General features: G+C 41.4%; 1 protein-coding gene across 1 annotated transcript in view; it reads left to right on the top strand.

Annotated features, from left to right (window-relative positions):
* EMB2771 (E3 ubiquitin ligase) overlaps window positions 1–15,936 on the top strand; it is a 497,708-nt gene that overhangs the window by 259,373 nt on the left and 222,399 nt on the right. The window contains exons 16-18 of the mRNA XM_089384149.1: window positions 5,031–5,129; window positions 5,545–5,685; window positions 7,389–7,469. Coding sequence (XP_089240275.1) covers window positions 5,031–5,129; window positions 5,545–5,685; window positions 7,389–7,469 — 321 coding nt within the window. The remainder of the gene's footprint in view (window positions 1–5,030; window positions 5,130–5,544; window positions 5,686–7,388; window positions 7,470–15,936) is intronic.

Here is a 15,936-nt window from a genome sequence, read left to right on the forward strand (position 1 = left end):
TCGGGGGTAGAAATATCTCTATCTCACATTCAAGTTCCCTATGAGATTAGCTTGTTAAGTTTTTCCTTTAGTTGGTATGCTTAATTGGCTAATCTCCTTCACATTAATGATCTAAATGTAGGGAATCTCCTTTCTACCTCATTGTCCACTAATGCTGCTAATTTCCTGAAGAGACATCAATTGAGGATTGCTTGTGAGACACTTGCATTGATTACTATGAAGCTGCATCTCTTGAGCTCCTTCACTTTTTCAAAACCTCTCCTAGTGGAATGTCTAGAAAAAAGTGTCAAAAAATCTGCAAATGTCCATTTTCATGAATGGCATAATTCAGTGTTGCGGGGGAGCACTTCCCCCCCTCGTTCCCGCTCCTAATCCGCGCTCCGGGCGGGAGCAGCTCGGGAGTCGCTCCCGATAAAAAAATTTGCGCTCCCTACCAATTTAGGGAGTGACATCGGGAGTGTCGCTTCCGTCGCTCCCGGAGCAAATTTTTAATGCTCAGGAGCGATCGGGGAGCGAACGCTCCTGATCGCTCCCGAGCGTTAAAAATTCGCTCCGGGAGCGATCCAGGTGGAAAAAAAGCTGCGGACGCAAATTTTAATTTTTTTTTCCAATTTAAAAAAAATAAAATTGTTTTAAAAGCCCAATGGGGCAAACAAACATTTCATTATCACTTGAATGAGAGCCAGAGCAAGGAGAGCAAGAGCAAAGGAGCGAGGAGAAGCGAGGAGCAAGTGCCGAGGAGCGAGGAGCAAGCCTGCAGAGAGGTAAGTAACTTAGTAATTTAGTTAGTTTAATTTAGTTAGGTAGTAATTTAGGTAGTCTAATTTAGTTTATTAACTATATTTAGTAAAAAAAATATAAATCTAAATTCAATTAATAGATTACAATTATTAAATTAAATAATCTAAATGAATTAAATTAAATTGCAGATTCAAAAGCCTACAAATTTCAAACATCATGGACCTGGCTATATTTCTTGGGATTTTCCTCTTCTTGGTCCCTTTTATGGTTATTATGGTGCTGGAGAGTAGGAAATGGAGGGGGCAAAATGAAGAGGGGGATGAAGAAGCTGGAGAAAGTAGATTTGATGAAAACCCCGGTGAGGAGGAGTTGGAGGAGGGTGAACATGACTCTCAAAAAACTAAACAAGACCAAACCCCATTATGGAAATATGTTAACAGGCCTGAAGCAGGGAAAGGGGGTGGAACCACTAAATTTCATTGCCCCCATTGCAACAATGATTACACAAGTTCATACACTTGTGCCAGAAAACACCTCTGCGGGAAAAGGCCATGGGATGGAGACAAACAAATAGGAACCAAAACTTGTCCAGTGGTGTCAGCAACGGATAGAGCCAAATACATAAGGGAAGAGGAGGAAGCCCAATACAAATCAAAAAAATCAAGGGGTTTCTTTGAACCAAGCTCACAATCACAAGCACAAAGAACTCCTTCAGCATCCTCCCAAGGCAGTGGATATGGAGGCACAGGGTCATCAGGTTTAAGGCATAGAACCATATCAGATTTCCTTGATGAGGGGTGTAGGAATGATGTGGATTCTAAGGTTTACAGGTTTCTCTATGCATGTGGGATACCATTCAATGTTCTTCGCTCACCTTATTGGCACGAAATGGTTTCTGCCATAAATGATGCCCCTAAAGGATACAAAAGCCCTGGGTATGACAAGGCAAGAACTGTTGGACTTGATCATGAAAAAGCAAAAATTTCACATTCTTTGAATAGAATGACAAGTTCTTGGACTGACCATGGGGTGTCCATTGTATCTGATGGATGGACAAATGTAAAAGGCAAGCCATTGATAAGTGTTCTTGCTGTGTCTGTTAGTGGTGCCATCTTTCTAACTGCACATGATTACTTAGACAAGTTCAGGACCGACATCAACATTGCAGAAGCATTACTTGAAACAATTGACCGTATTGGGCCATATAATGTCATCCAAGTCATCACTGATAATGCTCCTAATTGTAAGGCAGCAGGAGCAATTATTGAGGATAAATACCCCAACATGTTTTGGTCTGGATGTTTGGTTCACACATTGAACCTTCTGATGCATGATGTTGTCAAGAACAAAAATGCACAATACCAATGGATTGGTGATTTGTACAAGAAAGGCAAACAAATGATAAAATTTATTACAAATCATAGCAATACACATGGCCTTTTCTGCAGTCACTCGAGATTGGAGTTGTTGAAGATTGTGAAGACCAGATTTGGTAGCTATTACCTCACCTTCAGGTGCCTTTTGAAGGTAAGAGAGTCATTGGCTAGCATGGTATCAAGTCCACATTGGCAGGTATTAAAGGAAAGGGCTACAAATGCAGCTGACAGGCAAGGTTTTGAACTGGTGGAGGAGGCCACTCTTGATGGTCAGTTTTGGACAAGTGTGAGGCAAGTGTTGGATTTCACCAAGCCCATTTATCACATGATTTGGTTTGCAGATACAGACAAACCAGTGATTGGCGAGGTGTATGAGCAGATGGATACCATGTTGGGGCAAATAAAAGATATTGTTCATAACAGAGATCCTGACTTGTACAAAATGATTCACGATTTTGTGTGTGTACGGTGGAATAAACTTAATCTTCCACTACATTGCTTGGCGTATATCCTTACGCCAAAATACTACTTTACATCTTGGTTGGGCCAACCTGCACCAGGGGGTGGAATTAGGACCAAACCCCATTTATATGCAGAGGTAACTAGTGGATATTTGCAAGCATTGGAAAAGTTGATACCTCACAGGGAAGAATGTGCAGCTGTGCGCCTTGAAATAGGCAAATACTTCAGTGGCACTGGTTTGTTTGGTACCTTCCATGCAATGGAAGACAAAAAAAGATGTGATGCTCTCACATGGTGGGAAACATATGGCGGCCATGGAATTTTGCCAAAATTGGCAAAAAAAGTTCTATCGCAGGTTGTGAATATTTCTTCTGCAGGGAGGTGTTGGAGCACCTACAGCTTCATACACAATGTGAAAAGAAACAGACTCAATGAAAACCGAGCAGAAAGCTTGGTTTATGTGCACTACAACTTGAGGTTGTTGAGTCATTACTGTGATCGGACTTATGAGGATCCCACATATAGAATTTGGGACAATCACCTAGAGGATGACAATTTGGAGGATGGTATAGTGCATCTTGAAGAACTGGAAGAGGAACTTATAAGGGATGAAGATGAAGCAGCTGCAGCAGCCATGCCACCTCCACCTCCACCTCCACCATCCAGTAGCAGTGCTCGAGGTCCGAGTCTTGTTCCTTTGCTGTCGCCACCTCCATTTACACCCTCACGTGGAGGGCATGTGCCTTCTAGTTCTGGTCGCCAGTCTGTGCGAAAGACTCCTAGAAGACCACCACGACCTGCTTATACTCCTGGAGACTCTCGTGGCAAGGGCCACATGTAGATTTACAATTTACTTGTCTTTTCTAGTTTCTATTAGACTTTAGTTTTCATAACTGTTGAGTTTTGAGTCCTTGACTCTTGACTCTTTCATATCATAATGATATTTTTTGTAAACAATATATGACTGTGACAATGAAAATTTGAAGTTTGAAGTTGGCAATTATAACTCATTGGTAATGATTGTGAATTATGAATATGATGCTTCGTGAAAGACTAAAGTTGTTTCATTTCATTTCATTATTCATGTTTCATTTTATAACATTTCATTTCATGTTAACAGTTAGAAGTTAGGACTTAGAAATATCTAAGATATTACTTCTTGTAATGGTTAACCGTTAAACTTAGCTTACAAGTACAACTTTGGTGATCAATGATGATAAATGTTATATATTGAATTTTCAATTTTGAAAGCTTGAAGTTGAAACTTTAAGATTGAATTTGATGAATCATGATTCACGAGACTCATTATGTTGCAGTTGTAATATGTATTTTACTAACTTGTGGACATGGTTGATGAAGATTATAATTTCTAGAATCTAGATGATTGATGTGATATGGTTCAATGATCAATCTATGTTTTTTTATGTTTTTTATATCTAATTCATCATTCTACATGTTTTTGTTGACATATATGTATCAAAAATTAAAAAATATAATATATATATATATATATATATATATATATATATATATATATATATATATTTTAAAAAATCGCTCCCGGATTCGCTCCCAAACCGGGAACTTCTGAAAATGGTCGCTCCCGCTCCCGCTCCCAAGTAACACTGGCATAATTTGTCTACAATTTTACAAACAATGTGGAATCTCAATCAGTGCTAAAATCCAACCAGGGAATCCCGAAATACAGAACTGGAGTGCCCCAACAAAACTGCCCTCCAATTCAAATGCCTCTGAAAAATGCCTGTCAACAGAGATTGAACCTGTTCCCAGAAAGACCTTGCAACAGGGCATTTCCAGGAATATTCTTCACCATTTCTTCCTTTGGACAATGGAGGCAGAGGCTATTAGAAAGGTCACTTTGGCAAAATGTGCTTTGGAATACCCTGCAAACCAGCCAAGCAAAAGACATGGAGTTTAGTAAGTATTTCATATGCATAAGAAGCCTCTTTAACACAAAAGTATACAGTTGACCTATTTAATTAAAATATCTTCAATCAAAAAGTGTATATTCAGAAAGATAATTTAAAATAGTAACCACGTGATAGATTTTTCCTATGCCATGGCTACATATCTCTTTTCAAATATATGAATTGTAGAACCAGAATATGGGAACAACCTATTGTGATCCAATAACATACATGCTTAATTCTAATGCTAGAAAATATTAATACTACCTGATCTACTGGGTCTTTTTTAAATGAAGATTTGGATCAATTAGAATAATATATCCAAGTAAAAGTTATTTTTCTATAGTTTCTGGTTGTTTTAGATGCTCCTGATATTGCTGTGTTAGAACTTAAGATATTGTGCCCTTCCTACTTGTCTGACACCAAGGTCTAGCTTCTTTTGTATTTTATGTTAAGGGATTTAGTTACATACCACTTGCTTCTCCCATTTAATCTGTGGAAATTTATTGTGTGATCTTTGTAGGTACACTTGAACATTACTACTGGAACTGTAGGCGATTTAATCTCTTGGCCTGAGTTTCATAATGGTGTTGCTGCAGGCTTAAAGATTGCCCCTCATCAGGTATTATATTTGGTTTATAAAGATTCATTGTTATCCACAACCGGAAACTAACTGTTGTCATGCTTGACAAGGAATGCAAAAAATCTATCTAGGAAGGAAAATTTGTTAATTCTTATTAAAATTAAACTATGCATCGTTTAGTGTCAGTGTTGACTTGTTTTCCCCAAATGGTGAGCTCTTTCATTCTTTACATCCCTGTTATCCGTGCTGCTAGTTTTATCTTTTGAGCAATGTGCATTCCTTTTTTCTATAACGAATTGTGTCTATATTCTGTTTACCTTTGGACTTGTATATACTGATGATTTATGCCATATATATTGATGAATTTGATGAACTTGAAGTTCTACCAAAGAATCAAATTGCAGTATTTTGCTTCAAACTTAGCTGGTTACCAAACCTTGAATTGTTTTGGCAGGCAAAAATGTCACGCACATGGATACAATACAATAAACCAGAGGAACCAAACTTTTCTCATGCAGGGTTTCTGATGGCCTTGGGTTTGCATGGACACCTACGAGTTCTAGCACGAAGTGATGTATATGAATACCTTACGCAGGTTTTTCCCTTCTTATAATCCTTTACTGAATTTGCTATCAGCTTTTAGAGTATATTTTGAGATAATTGAAAGTCCAGTATATAAGATATAATGAGGACTCAAAGTTGCATGCGGTGGATTCTAAGGGTTCCTGCTTTTACTGAATGGATAATCCATTGATGCCTTCTAGTTCTGATTAACTATAATATGCCTTAAATGCACATGCTATTACATGATGCATTTATTCTTTCATAGGTCTTTGGACATTAATGGATTCTATAAGTGGAAATATGGGTCCTATATGTGGAAAGGGAGTATCTTGTATTCTTTACGCTTTCATGATTGTAAAACTCCTGTTCTCTACGCTTTCATGATTGTGTTCTCTATTCCTAGACTTGCTTTGCTTGGATTAGACTTGTCTCTCATACAATGGGTTCATGATAAAGCGAACTTGAGCAAAGACTACGTTGTTCGCCTGGGGTATTTGGGTGAAGAGTCTTGATAGGTATGATGTGAGCGTGTGTCATCATTCTCTACTTCACTCTCCAATTCTCCCTCAAAAGAAATTGTAATTATTGATATCATTGATCAAATAATGACTTATTTATTCAAGTGACAATATCACCATTTCATAAAAATTAAGACAAAAGTATTTCAACATAATGTATATAATAATATATTAAATAATAGTGTCAGGAAGTTGTGATTTGTGACTATTGACACGGGGATGCTCGTATATATGGAATGTAAAATATGATTTAGGGAAATTTTGTACTTCTCGGGTTATAATTTTACCTAGAGGTGTATACTAGGGTCATTTAATATGAATTAATAAGTCATTTGAAGGCTTCACTCGAGTTTAGAAGGTTTATTTTCTACCCTAGTCCTTGAGCATTGATTGTTGAGTTCAATTTAGTTCAACTCCTATTTTGCAACTCACTTTTTAGCCATAATGATTTTTAATAGAATATACGTCCCAAGGAAACCCTCTAGGCATTCCCCCTCATTTCAAGGATGGTACCTAGGGTAAACTGTCTGGTTGCATTTTTGGCAACCTAATGTAGTGAGGCCATCTAGTGAGGCCCAATAATAGCCACAAAGGCATCTAGCCTAGGTCACATGCTTGAAATTCATGACACAACCACTTGAATTAAACCAATGGGATTAGTTTTAAGTTTTAACCATAGTGATGTAATGGTTATTGCACCTTTGGTACCTGAAAATAGACTTTTATTTCTGCTAAAGGTCATTGAGGCAACTTACAATGTGTAAATGCTTTTTATACCATAATTTTCTGTTATTTGTTTATGGATGTGATGGAAAATTCTCAGTTGAAAGAAGGGAAGGCTTTAGTTCGAAGAACTAGAAGTAGGTGACAATGCTGATTGTCATAGTAGGTGCCATTGTTATAGATTTAGCATTTCTGAGGGCCACTTTTTAAATTTTCCAATGCACTGAGGAGTAATGTATATTGCACATTCCTTCATTGTCTTGGTCTTATTGGTCTCTTTCAACAAAAAATATGAACTCTATGTTTATAAACATTGACTGCATGTGTATGTACCCAGTCATTTAAAGTGCACATTTTAAGATCCCCATGATTGCTGACTTAAATTTGAATCGCTGGTTTCTTGTTTATGGCTTCATTACTTGATCTGTTTTTATTGTTTTCAAAAGTTATTTTTACTAAATTGGTTGATTGTAAGGGTGTTATGTCTATGCAGACCCATGAGGCTACAATGATTGGCACTATGCTTGGTTTGGCAGCATCCCATAGGGGCACGATGCATCCTACGATTTCCAAGGTTCATGTTATACTTCTTCTCATTTCCGCATAAATTAATGCTATGGTTTTTTTTCTTTTTAGGAAATGGTTGGTGGTTAACTACATGCTTCTAGTAATTGTCTTGATTTAACAATGGTGATTAAGGAAATAAGATGTCCAATTTAGTTTATATTTTTAATCCTTTGGTAGTTGTATTATGAAGCTAAATATAATTCTCATTGTGTGATGTGTGTGTGTGAGAGAGAGAGAGAGAGAGAGAGAGAGAGAGAGATTTTACAGTGGTCAATATTCAAGATGCGACAAGATAGTCATATTTGGCTGTTATTTCACACACACTCACACTATATACTCCACATAGGAGGAGGGGAAGGCTGATCAAGCAATATATATTCACCCAACAACCATATTCAAGATGCGACAGGATAGTCATACTTGGCTGTTATTTCACACACACTCACACTATAAGCTCTACATAGGAGGAGGGGAAGGCTGATCAAGCAAAATATATTCACCCAACAACCATTCAACAACTATGTTAGTAGGAGATGCCATTCCTTGTGGGATTATAATCTGTACATGTGGGCATCACCAATTCACATGTATCATTGTGTACTTGTAATCATGGCTAAGGCCATATTTTATTACATTTATCATATTACTGGTTATGGTTAATGCTGATCTAGTCCAACTTGATATGTAGGCTCAATAACCTTCATGGGGTATGTGCGCTTGTTTTGTGGACCTTGCCATAGAAAATCGAATTGACTGATCAACTTGGTGTATCTCCAACTGATCCTCAGGCCTCCTCTTATATTTTTCTTGTTGATGATTCAACAACCGAGACTAAGTCCCTAATCGACGGTTAAGATTAGATTTGGCTTGATCCTCGTTATTTAGAACTTTCTCACTCATTTTATATTAATACGCATTAATATTTTAATTTTTCTAAGTTTAGACTTAGGAACCCCATTAAACATATTAATTATTTTAATATCTCTCCACTTGGGTGGAATTTCCCCAAACAATTTCTAGGTTTTGGAGATCTCATGTGCCGTAGCCTCTCCACCAAATTTCATGGCTAGAGCAATCCGATGCTACCAAAAATCAACACTTCCTCTTATCGAGGAATGTGCTCTAGTAATGCTTCACCATAGAATCATCACACTGATCTTTCGCTCAGTACCTGTGTTGATGCTTGGCCTGCTGCCTCACATCCCTTGCATTGTTGCTTCCTGTACTGCTGCCCACGACACTGCCACTGCCACGACACTGCCACTGCCACTGCTACATCTGTACTGCAGCTTATTGAAATTTCTAAGTCTAACCCGTTAGAAATTTTCCTGCACTATCTGGTTTATTTCACCTACTTGTTTAATTACTTAACATGTTATTTAACCATATAAATACTGAAATAAACACAATGCAGTCTCAACCATCTATAGATCAATAGCTGAAAGAAATAGACAAACACATAAGGGACATCGTTATTTTTGGACAATCGTCCCCGGAAAAACCCAACTTGGGAAAACCGGTACAACAATTTTGAGGGTTTTATTATTAAGCAGCGTTTCTGAGTACATTGGGTGCCAAACTGGCTCACCCGACAGAGATAAACAAATCTGGCAGTGATACCTTTCTTCGGAAGCAAATATTCGGAAAATCTGCCCAACGAAACCCTTTCCAACACAATCTGAAGCACTGCGTCAATCCTCCTGGCCTCTGCGTCAACCCTCTGAGGCTCTCCGCAGCCTTTCTGGCCCTCTGCGTCACTCCGATAGCCTCTGCGTGGATGACGCGGGCCCTTCTGGGCTCTGCACAATCCATGCTAGCATTTGCGTGGCTCCTTCTGCCTCTACGTATGCCTCTCTGCTTCTGCGTTTGTCTTCCGATACTATCTCTGCCTCTCTGCCTCGTACTCACTGCCCCTCACTGCCCCTCGCTGCAACTCTGATCATTGATTTGATTTCTCTTAGCAAAGCCTGCTCTAGAAAATTGAATGACTGATCACTCTGGTGTGTTCTCCAACTGATCCTCAAGCCTCCTTTTATACTTTTCTTGTTGGTCCTTCGACGACAGAGATTACATCTCTAATCAACGGCTAATATTAGATTTGGCTTGATCCATGTCATTTAGAAACTTCTAATCCAGTTGTATATTAATACCATTAATATTTTATTTTTCCTAAGTCTAAGTTTAGACTTACGAACTCCATTAAAAATATTAATTATTTTAATATATCCTTAACCGGGTAGAATCTGCCCAAACCATTTTTGGGTCTTGGAGATCTCATGTGCTTTAGCCTCTCCACCAATTTTCATGGCTATAGCACATACGATGCTACCCCAAATCAACACTCCCTCTTAGCGAGGATTGTGCTCTAGTAATACTCCATACTTAGCATCACCCTGATTATACGACATCGATATCTGTGCTGATGCTAGGTCTCCTTGCCCAACATCCTCTGCACTGCTACATCTTGTATTGCTGCCCATGGCTCTGCCATTGCCACTACTACATCCATACGGCAGCTCCCTCTGCATCCATGCTACTACTGGTCCTTTCTCCCAACACTGCATCTGCACTGCAACCCCTTCTCATCATGCTGCATCGTGCTACTGCCACTGCTACTGCACTGCAACTCAGTTACTAAGAAGTAACTAATTGATCCACCCAACTACTGACATCCTTGTCAGGCTAGAAACACTCTCGATGTTGAAGCTCTCTTTGCTGCTATCATGTGCTCCCTCTGTTGCCTTTGCGTTGCTGCAACAACTCCTTACCTCTCACACTGTTGCAAACCTCTCTGTACCATCTTGCACTGCTGCAACCTCCTTTGTGCCTCTCGCACTATTGCAGTCCTCTCTGCACTACCTAGGACTACTGCACTTCTAACACTCTTTGCCGCTTCATCCGCATGCGTTTCTATCGACATCCGCCATCTTGCTACTCTCACTTCGGGGCTCCTGGAGCCAGGTATGATCCAAGAGTTTGGGTATCTCAATGATCCTGCCCCTTATTGCATGTAGTCTTCCTGACTACAGCTCGATGTCTCCACACCTCCTCTCTAGAGGTACATGTGTACTCATGGCACAATCGTCATCATCCTCTACCTCCTTTTCTGCCTTCGCTGGCGCTGGCTTGGAGTCAGACGCCTCTCCCTTACTCTTCTTCCTCAGACATTGGTTCGCATAATGGTCGAATTCCCCACAGCTAAAGCACTTGATCATGGAGAGGTCCTTTTTCTTCCTCTTCCCTTGCTTCCCCGCAAATGCCAGCGCTGCATCCTCTTCCTCCTCTTTCTTGACCCAGGCTCCTTTGCCGCTGCTTCCCGCCTTGGTCAGTCGTTTGATCTCTTCTTGGCGAAGCGCTGCCCATAGTTCTTCCCATCCTAGAAGAATCGCTCTGTGCAAAATACTTTGGACGAATGTCTCCCACTCCTCGAAGACTGCGTTCGGGGCGGTCCTCACTGTTAACTCTTGATCCAACGTGGCCCCTATAGAAGTCTGTGGGTACCAGATCTCCTGCGACCTGCTGGAAGTGATCTATCTGCTCCCCCTTCTACATCTGATACGACCGCAATTGATTCTGCAGTAGCATCTTCCTCTGAACAGAAGTGCCTTGATGCAACTTCGTCAAGGAATCCTACATTTCCTTTGCTGTATCCTTCTCGGCAATATGTTGGACTTCAGGATCCTTGACCCGATAAGGATTATGCATTTCGCCTTGGGCATCACATCCTCATACCTTTCGTTATCAACTGGGTCGATTGGGATAGCCACGGTTCTCAAGGTGAAGGCAGTGATGCGATGTCTATCCAAAACAGACAAGATCGTTGCCTTCCAGATGACAAAGTTGGACGCCCCATCCAGCCTGTCTTGATCCCTCAGTTCATTCATTGCCATCTCTACTATTCTTTTTCGACTCCTCTGAGTCTTTACTTCCCTTCTGGAAGTTCTCTTCTAGACTCCCTGCGAGTCTCGATTTCCCTCTTGGAAATCCTTTTGCCAATAGTCGAATCACACCTCTCCGATCCCCTTTGCTCCTGAAACACTGATCTGGATTTCTTAGCTAGAAATCCACCCAGGTAGCGACTCCCTCTACATTGGTTCTATCCTGTTAGGTACTGTTCTGCCTCAACAACAATAGTACCCACCAATTTCATTGTCTGCAATCTACCCACAAGCTTCGTATGCCCCAACAATTGAAGAAACTGAGCCTCTTGCCTCTGCGCAATCCCGACAGTGCTTGAATTGCTCTTCTGGCCAACTGCATCACTCCTGCCTGGCTGAGCAAGATTACGTGGCTCTTCGTGATCCTCTTCTGCCTTCCTCTGCTTCTGCGCCGGCCTCTCTCTGACTCGAAATGATGACGCAGGCCCTCTGCGTCACTACTTGTCTATTGCATTTTGCCTAGGAACAACTTCTGTCTCTCGGGACAGCTGTTTCTGCTGCAAATTTTCTGACTTGGTGTCTTCAACTTTCCTGTGATCCGCAATGCTCTGATACCATGTTGAAATTTCTAAGTCTAACTCGTTAGAAATTTTCCTGCACTATTTGGTTTATTTCGCCCAGTGTTTTAAGATTCGGCCGGCTCGGAACCGATTCGGCCGAGTTGGTCCGAGTCAAGGCCTCACCAGGTCCACTTGGCCAGTGAACCGATTTGGTCGCCTGGGTTATTACCGAGCTAGCCAAGTTGTCTAACAACTCGGTCGACTCGGTAATAACCCGGCCAGCTCGGCCGAGTCCGAGCCTACTCGGCTGGTTGGATGACAACGGCTTGTGAATTAAAAAACGACGACTTTTTTTTAATTTTTTTGCATTTGGGGGACTCCAAGGTTTTCATGATGATACTTTAATGGTTTTTTGACCCTAAATAAGTTATCTCACTTGAACTTGAGAGGTTTGTTTAGTTGGTATCACATATGTAGTAGAGATTCCTTAATGGCCAGCTTGATTCTTCTTCAAAACCTTCCAATAGGTTCTTTGCCCCTTTTTTAAAGCAAACCTAACTTTGTGGCCCCAACCTTGGCCCTCCAAAGATGAGCAACGAACCTTGAGTTGATTCCATGTGATGCTACACCCCTTGATGAGCCTCCAAATGCTAAAACACTAAACTTAAAAGCTTGGACGTTGGACTATCTGATGATATGCCCAAATGGACTGAAGATGCGCCCTGACTGGCCTTGACCCTATTTTGGTGGATGGTGCCTTCTTCCAAAGCACAGATGAGGATGGTTATCATTGAGATGACTTAAGAGGGCTAGCACATCCCTCTTTGATGCCAATGCTTACCCTTAGGGGTGCCATGTCACTCACATGCTTGAAAAGGGTGACATAGGGTCTCTCCTAGATGACATCATAGTGGAGCATCCACCTTTTGAAGATGTACACATGCACTTTGGGACTTTCTTGGAGTGAGGAACACTCTTGGACCCTTGTATTAGTTCCTTGATGACTTACAATCTATTTTGGAGGATAATGCCATTTCTAGCCTCCTTGGTTATGTGTTTTTGTTTTGATCTCTATATCATCATCATGTATGTATTGGACAGTGCACTGGGTGCCATTTTGATATAATGGATATATTCATGAGCCTACTTTGATCATATGTTGTCTTCTATCTATATTCTAATGCTGTGCGTTTGAAAACATTAATGAAAATCTTTAAAATTATGTTTCTTTATAAAAAAATAAATATTTAATGTATTTTTTACAATGATCGAGTCAATATCGAGTCCGAGTTGACCCTCGGCCGAGTCAGAGTTGGAGTTGGAGTTAAAACAATGATTTCGCCTACTTGTTTAATTACTTAACAAGTTATTTAACCATATAAATACTGAAATAAACATAATGTAATCTCAACCATCTACAAATGAATAGTTGAAAGAAATAGACAAACACACAAGCGACACCATTATTTTTGGACAATCGTCCTTGGAAAAAGTTAAAAACCCTACTTGGTGCAGCAGTTCTGAGGGTTTAATTATTAAGCAACTTTTTCTGAGTACATTGGGTGCCAAACTGGCTCACCTGACAGAGATAAACAAATCTGGCAGTGATACCTCTCTTCCGAAGCAAATATTCGGAAAGTCTACCCCACGAAACCCTCTCCAACAAGCACTGCATCAACCCTCCTGGTCTCTGCGTTAGCCTGAAACCCTCTGTGTTAGCCCTCTGAGGCTCCGCGCAACCTTTCTGGCCATCTGCGTTACTCCGATAGCCTCTGCATGGATGATGCAAGCCCTTCTAGCCTCTGCATTGTCCTTGCTAGCCTCTGCGTGGCTCCTTCTACCTTTGCGTCTGCCTCTCTGCTTCTGCGCTGGTCTGCCAATACTATCTCTACCTCTCTGCCTCGTACTCACTGCCCTTCACTGCAACTCTGATCACTTATTCAATTTCTGTTAACCAACTCCGCTCTAGAAAATCGAATGACTGATCACTTTGGTGTGTTCTCCAAAGTGATCAGATTAGATTTGGCTTGATCCATGTCATTTAGAACCTTCTAACCCAGTTTTAAATTAATACCCATTAATATTTTATTTTTCTTAAGTTTAAGTTTGGACTTAGGAACTCCATTAAAAATATTATTTATTTTAATATCTCCTTAATCGGGTAGAATTTGCCCAAACCATTTATGGGTCCTGGAGATCTCATGTGCTTTAGCATCTCCACCAATTTTCATGGCTAGAGCACATCTGATGCTACCCCAAATCAACACAGCTCCCTCTCAATATGTTGTCCATGTTGCCCCTAGCACTGTCACTGCTAACTGCTGCACTGCAACACAGTTATCGAGAAGTAAGTAACTGACTTATCACAACCACTGACATCCTGGTCAGTATGGATGCCTCGTGATCCTGAAGCTACCTTTATTGCTAATCTGTGCTGACCCTCTGGTGCCACTGTGCTGCTACAAACTGCTCTGTGCCTCTCGCACTGCTACAACATCCACTTCGCTGCCTCAGACTTTGGCACTCTAGCTCTGCCATTGTTTCTCCATCACACCTCGCACCAACCAACACGCGTCATTTTGCTACTGTTGTTAAGGGTTCCCATAGCCGTATGTGATCCAAGAGTTTGGGCACCTCAAGTATCCTGCCCTTTAGCATTTAGTCCTCCTGACTACAACTTGAGGTCCCCCCACCTCTTCTCTAGAGGCCCATGAGCATTCATGACCCAATCGTCATTAGTCTCGACATCCTTCTCTGCCTTAGATGGAGCTTCCTTTGAATCAGAAGCTTCTCCCTTGCCTTTCTTCCTGGGGCACTGAGATGCATAATGTCCCAGCTCCCCACAGTTGAACCACTTGACCTTGGAGATGTCCTTCTTCTTCCTTTTCCCTTGCTATCCCGTAGATGCTAGAGTCGCATCCTCCTCCTCCTCTTTCTTGACTCGAACTCCCTTACCACTACTCTCTGCCTTGGTCAACCTCCTGATCTCTTCCTGTTGAAGAGCTGCCCACATCTCTTCCCAACTAGGGAGTGTCGCTTTGCCCAAGATGCTTTGGACAAATGTCTCCCAGTCCTCGGAGACTGCATTCAGAGCAGTCTTGACCATAAACTCTGGATTTGGTGTAGACCCCACAGAAGTAAGCTGGTCATGAATTCCTTGCAACTTGAGGAGGAAGTGATCTATCTCCTCTCCTTTCTGCATCTGATATGACGTCAACTGATTCTCCAACAACATCTTCCGCTGCAAGGAAGAGCCCTGGTAATAGGTATAAGGTGGTCAGGGCCTCCCACATCTCCCTTGCTGTGTTCTTCTCACCAATATGTGGTATGACATGATCTTTGACCCCATCTAGGGTCATGCATTTCGCTTTCGCCTCGACCTCCTCATACTTCTCATTAGCAGCTGGGTCAACTGGGATAGCTACGGTTTTCAAGGCATTGTCCTTGATGCGATGTTTATCCAGGATTACTAGGATCCTGGCCTTCCAGATGACAAAATTGGAAGCCCCATCCAGTTTGTCTTGATCCCTCAATTCGTTCACTGCCATCTCTGCTTGTCTTCTAGACTCCCTCTGAGTCTCGAATTCCCACCTAGAAATCCTCCGGCCAATTGTCGAACCACTCCTCTCCAGTCCTCCTTTGCTACCGCAACTTGGATCTGGATCTCTTGGCTAGAAATCCATCGAGGTAGTGCTTCCCTCTACCTTGGTTTTGTCTCCTTAGACACTGTTTTGCTCAAACAGAAACGTCCCACTAGCTCCTCAAATCACAATCTGCACAGCTCCCTTAGCCCTGACAACTGAAGAATCTGAGCCCTTCAGGCTCTACGCAATCACGACGAAGGCTGAAATCTTCTCTTCCAGCCAACTGCGTCAATCCTACCTGGTTGAGTAGGATGATGTGGCTCTGCGTGAGCCTCTTTTGCCTCTCTCCGCCTCTGCGATGGCCCCTCCCTTGGCTCGAAATGCTGACGCAGGTTCTGCTTGAGCTTCTGCATCACCCTCTAAGCATTGCGTCACCTCTTTTCTTGCCGCTT

Source organism: Pinus tabuliformis, chromosome Q, assembly GCF_031772625.1.
Source record: "Pinus tabuliformis cultivar Carrire ecotype Pingquan chromosome Q, CPIR1, whole genome shotgun sequence".
NCBI classification, from domain to species: domain Eukaryota; kingdom Viridiplantae; phylum Streptophyta; class Pinopsida; order Pinales; family Pinaceae; genus Pinus; species Pinus tabuliformis.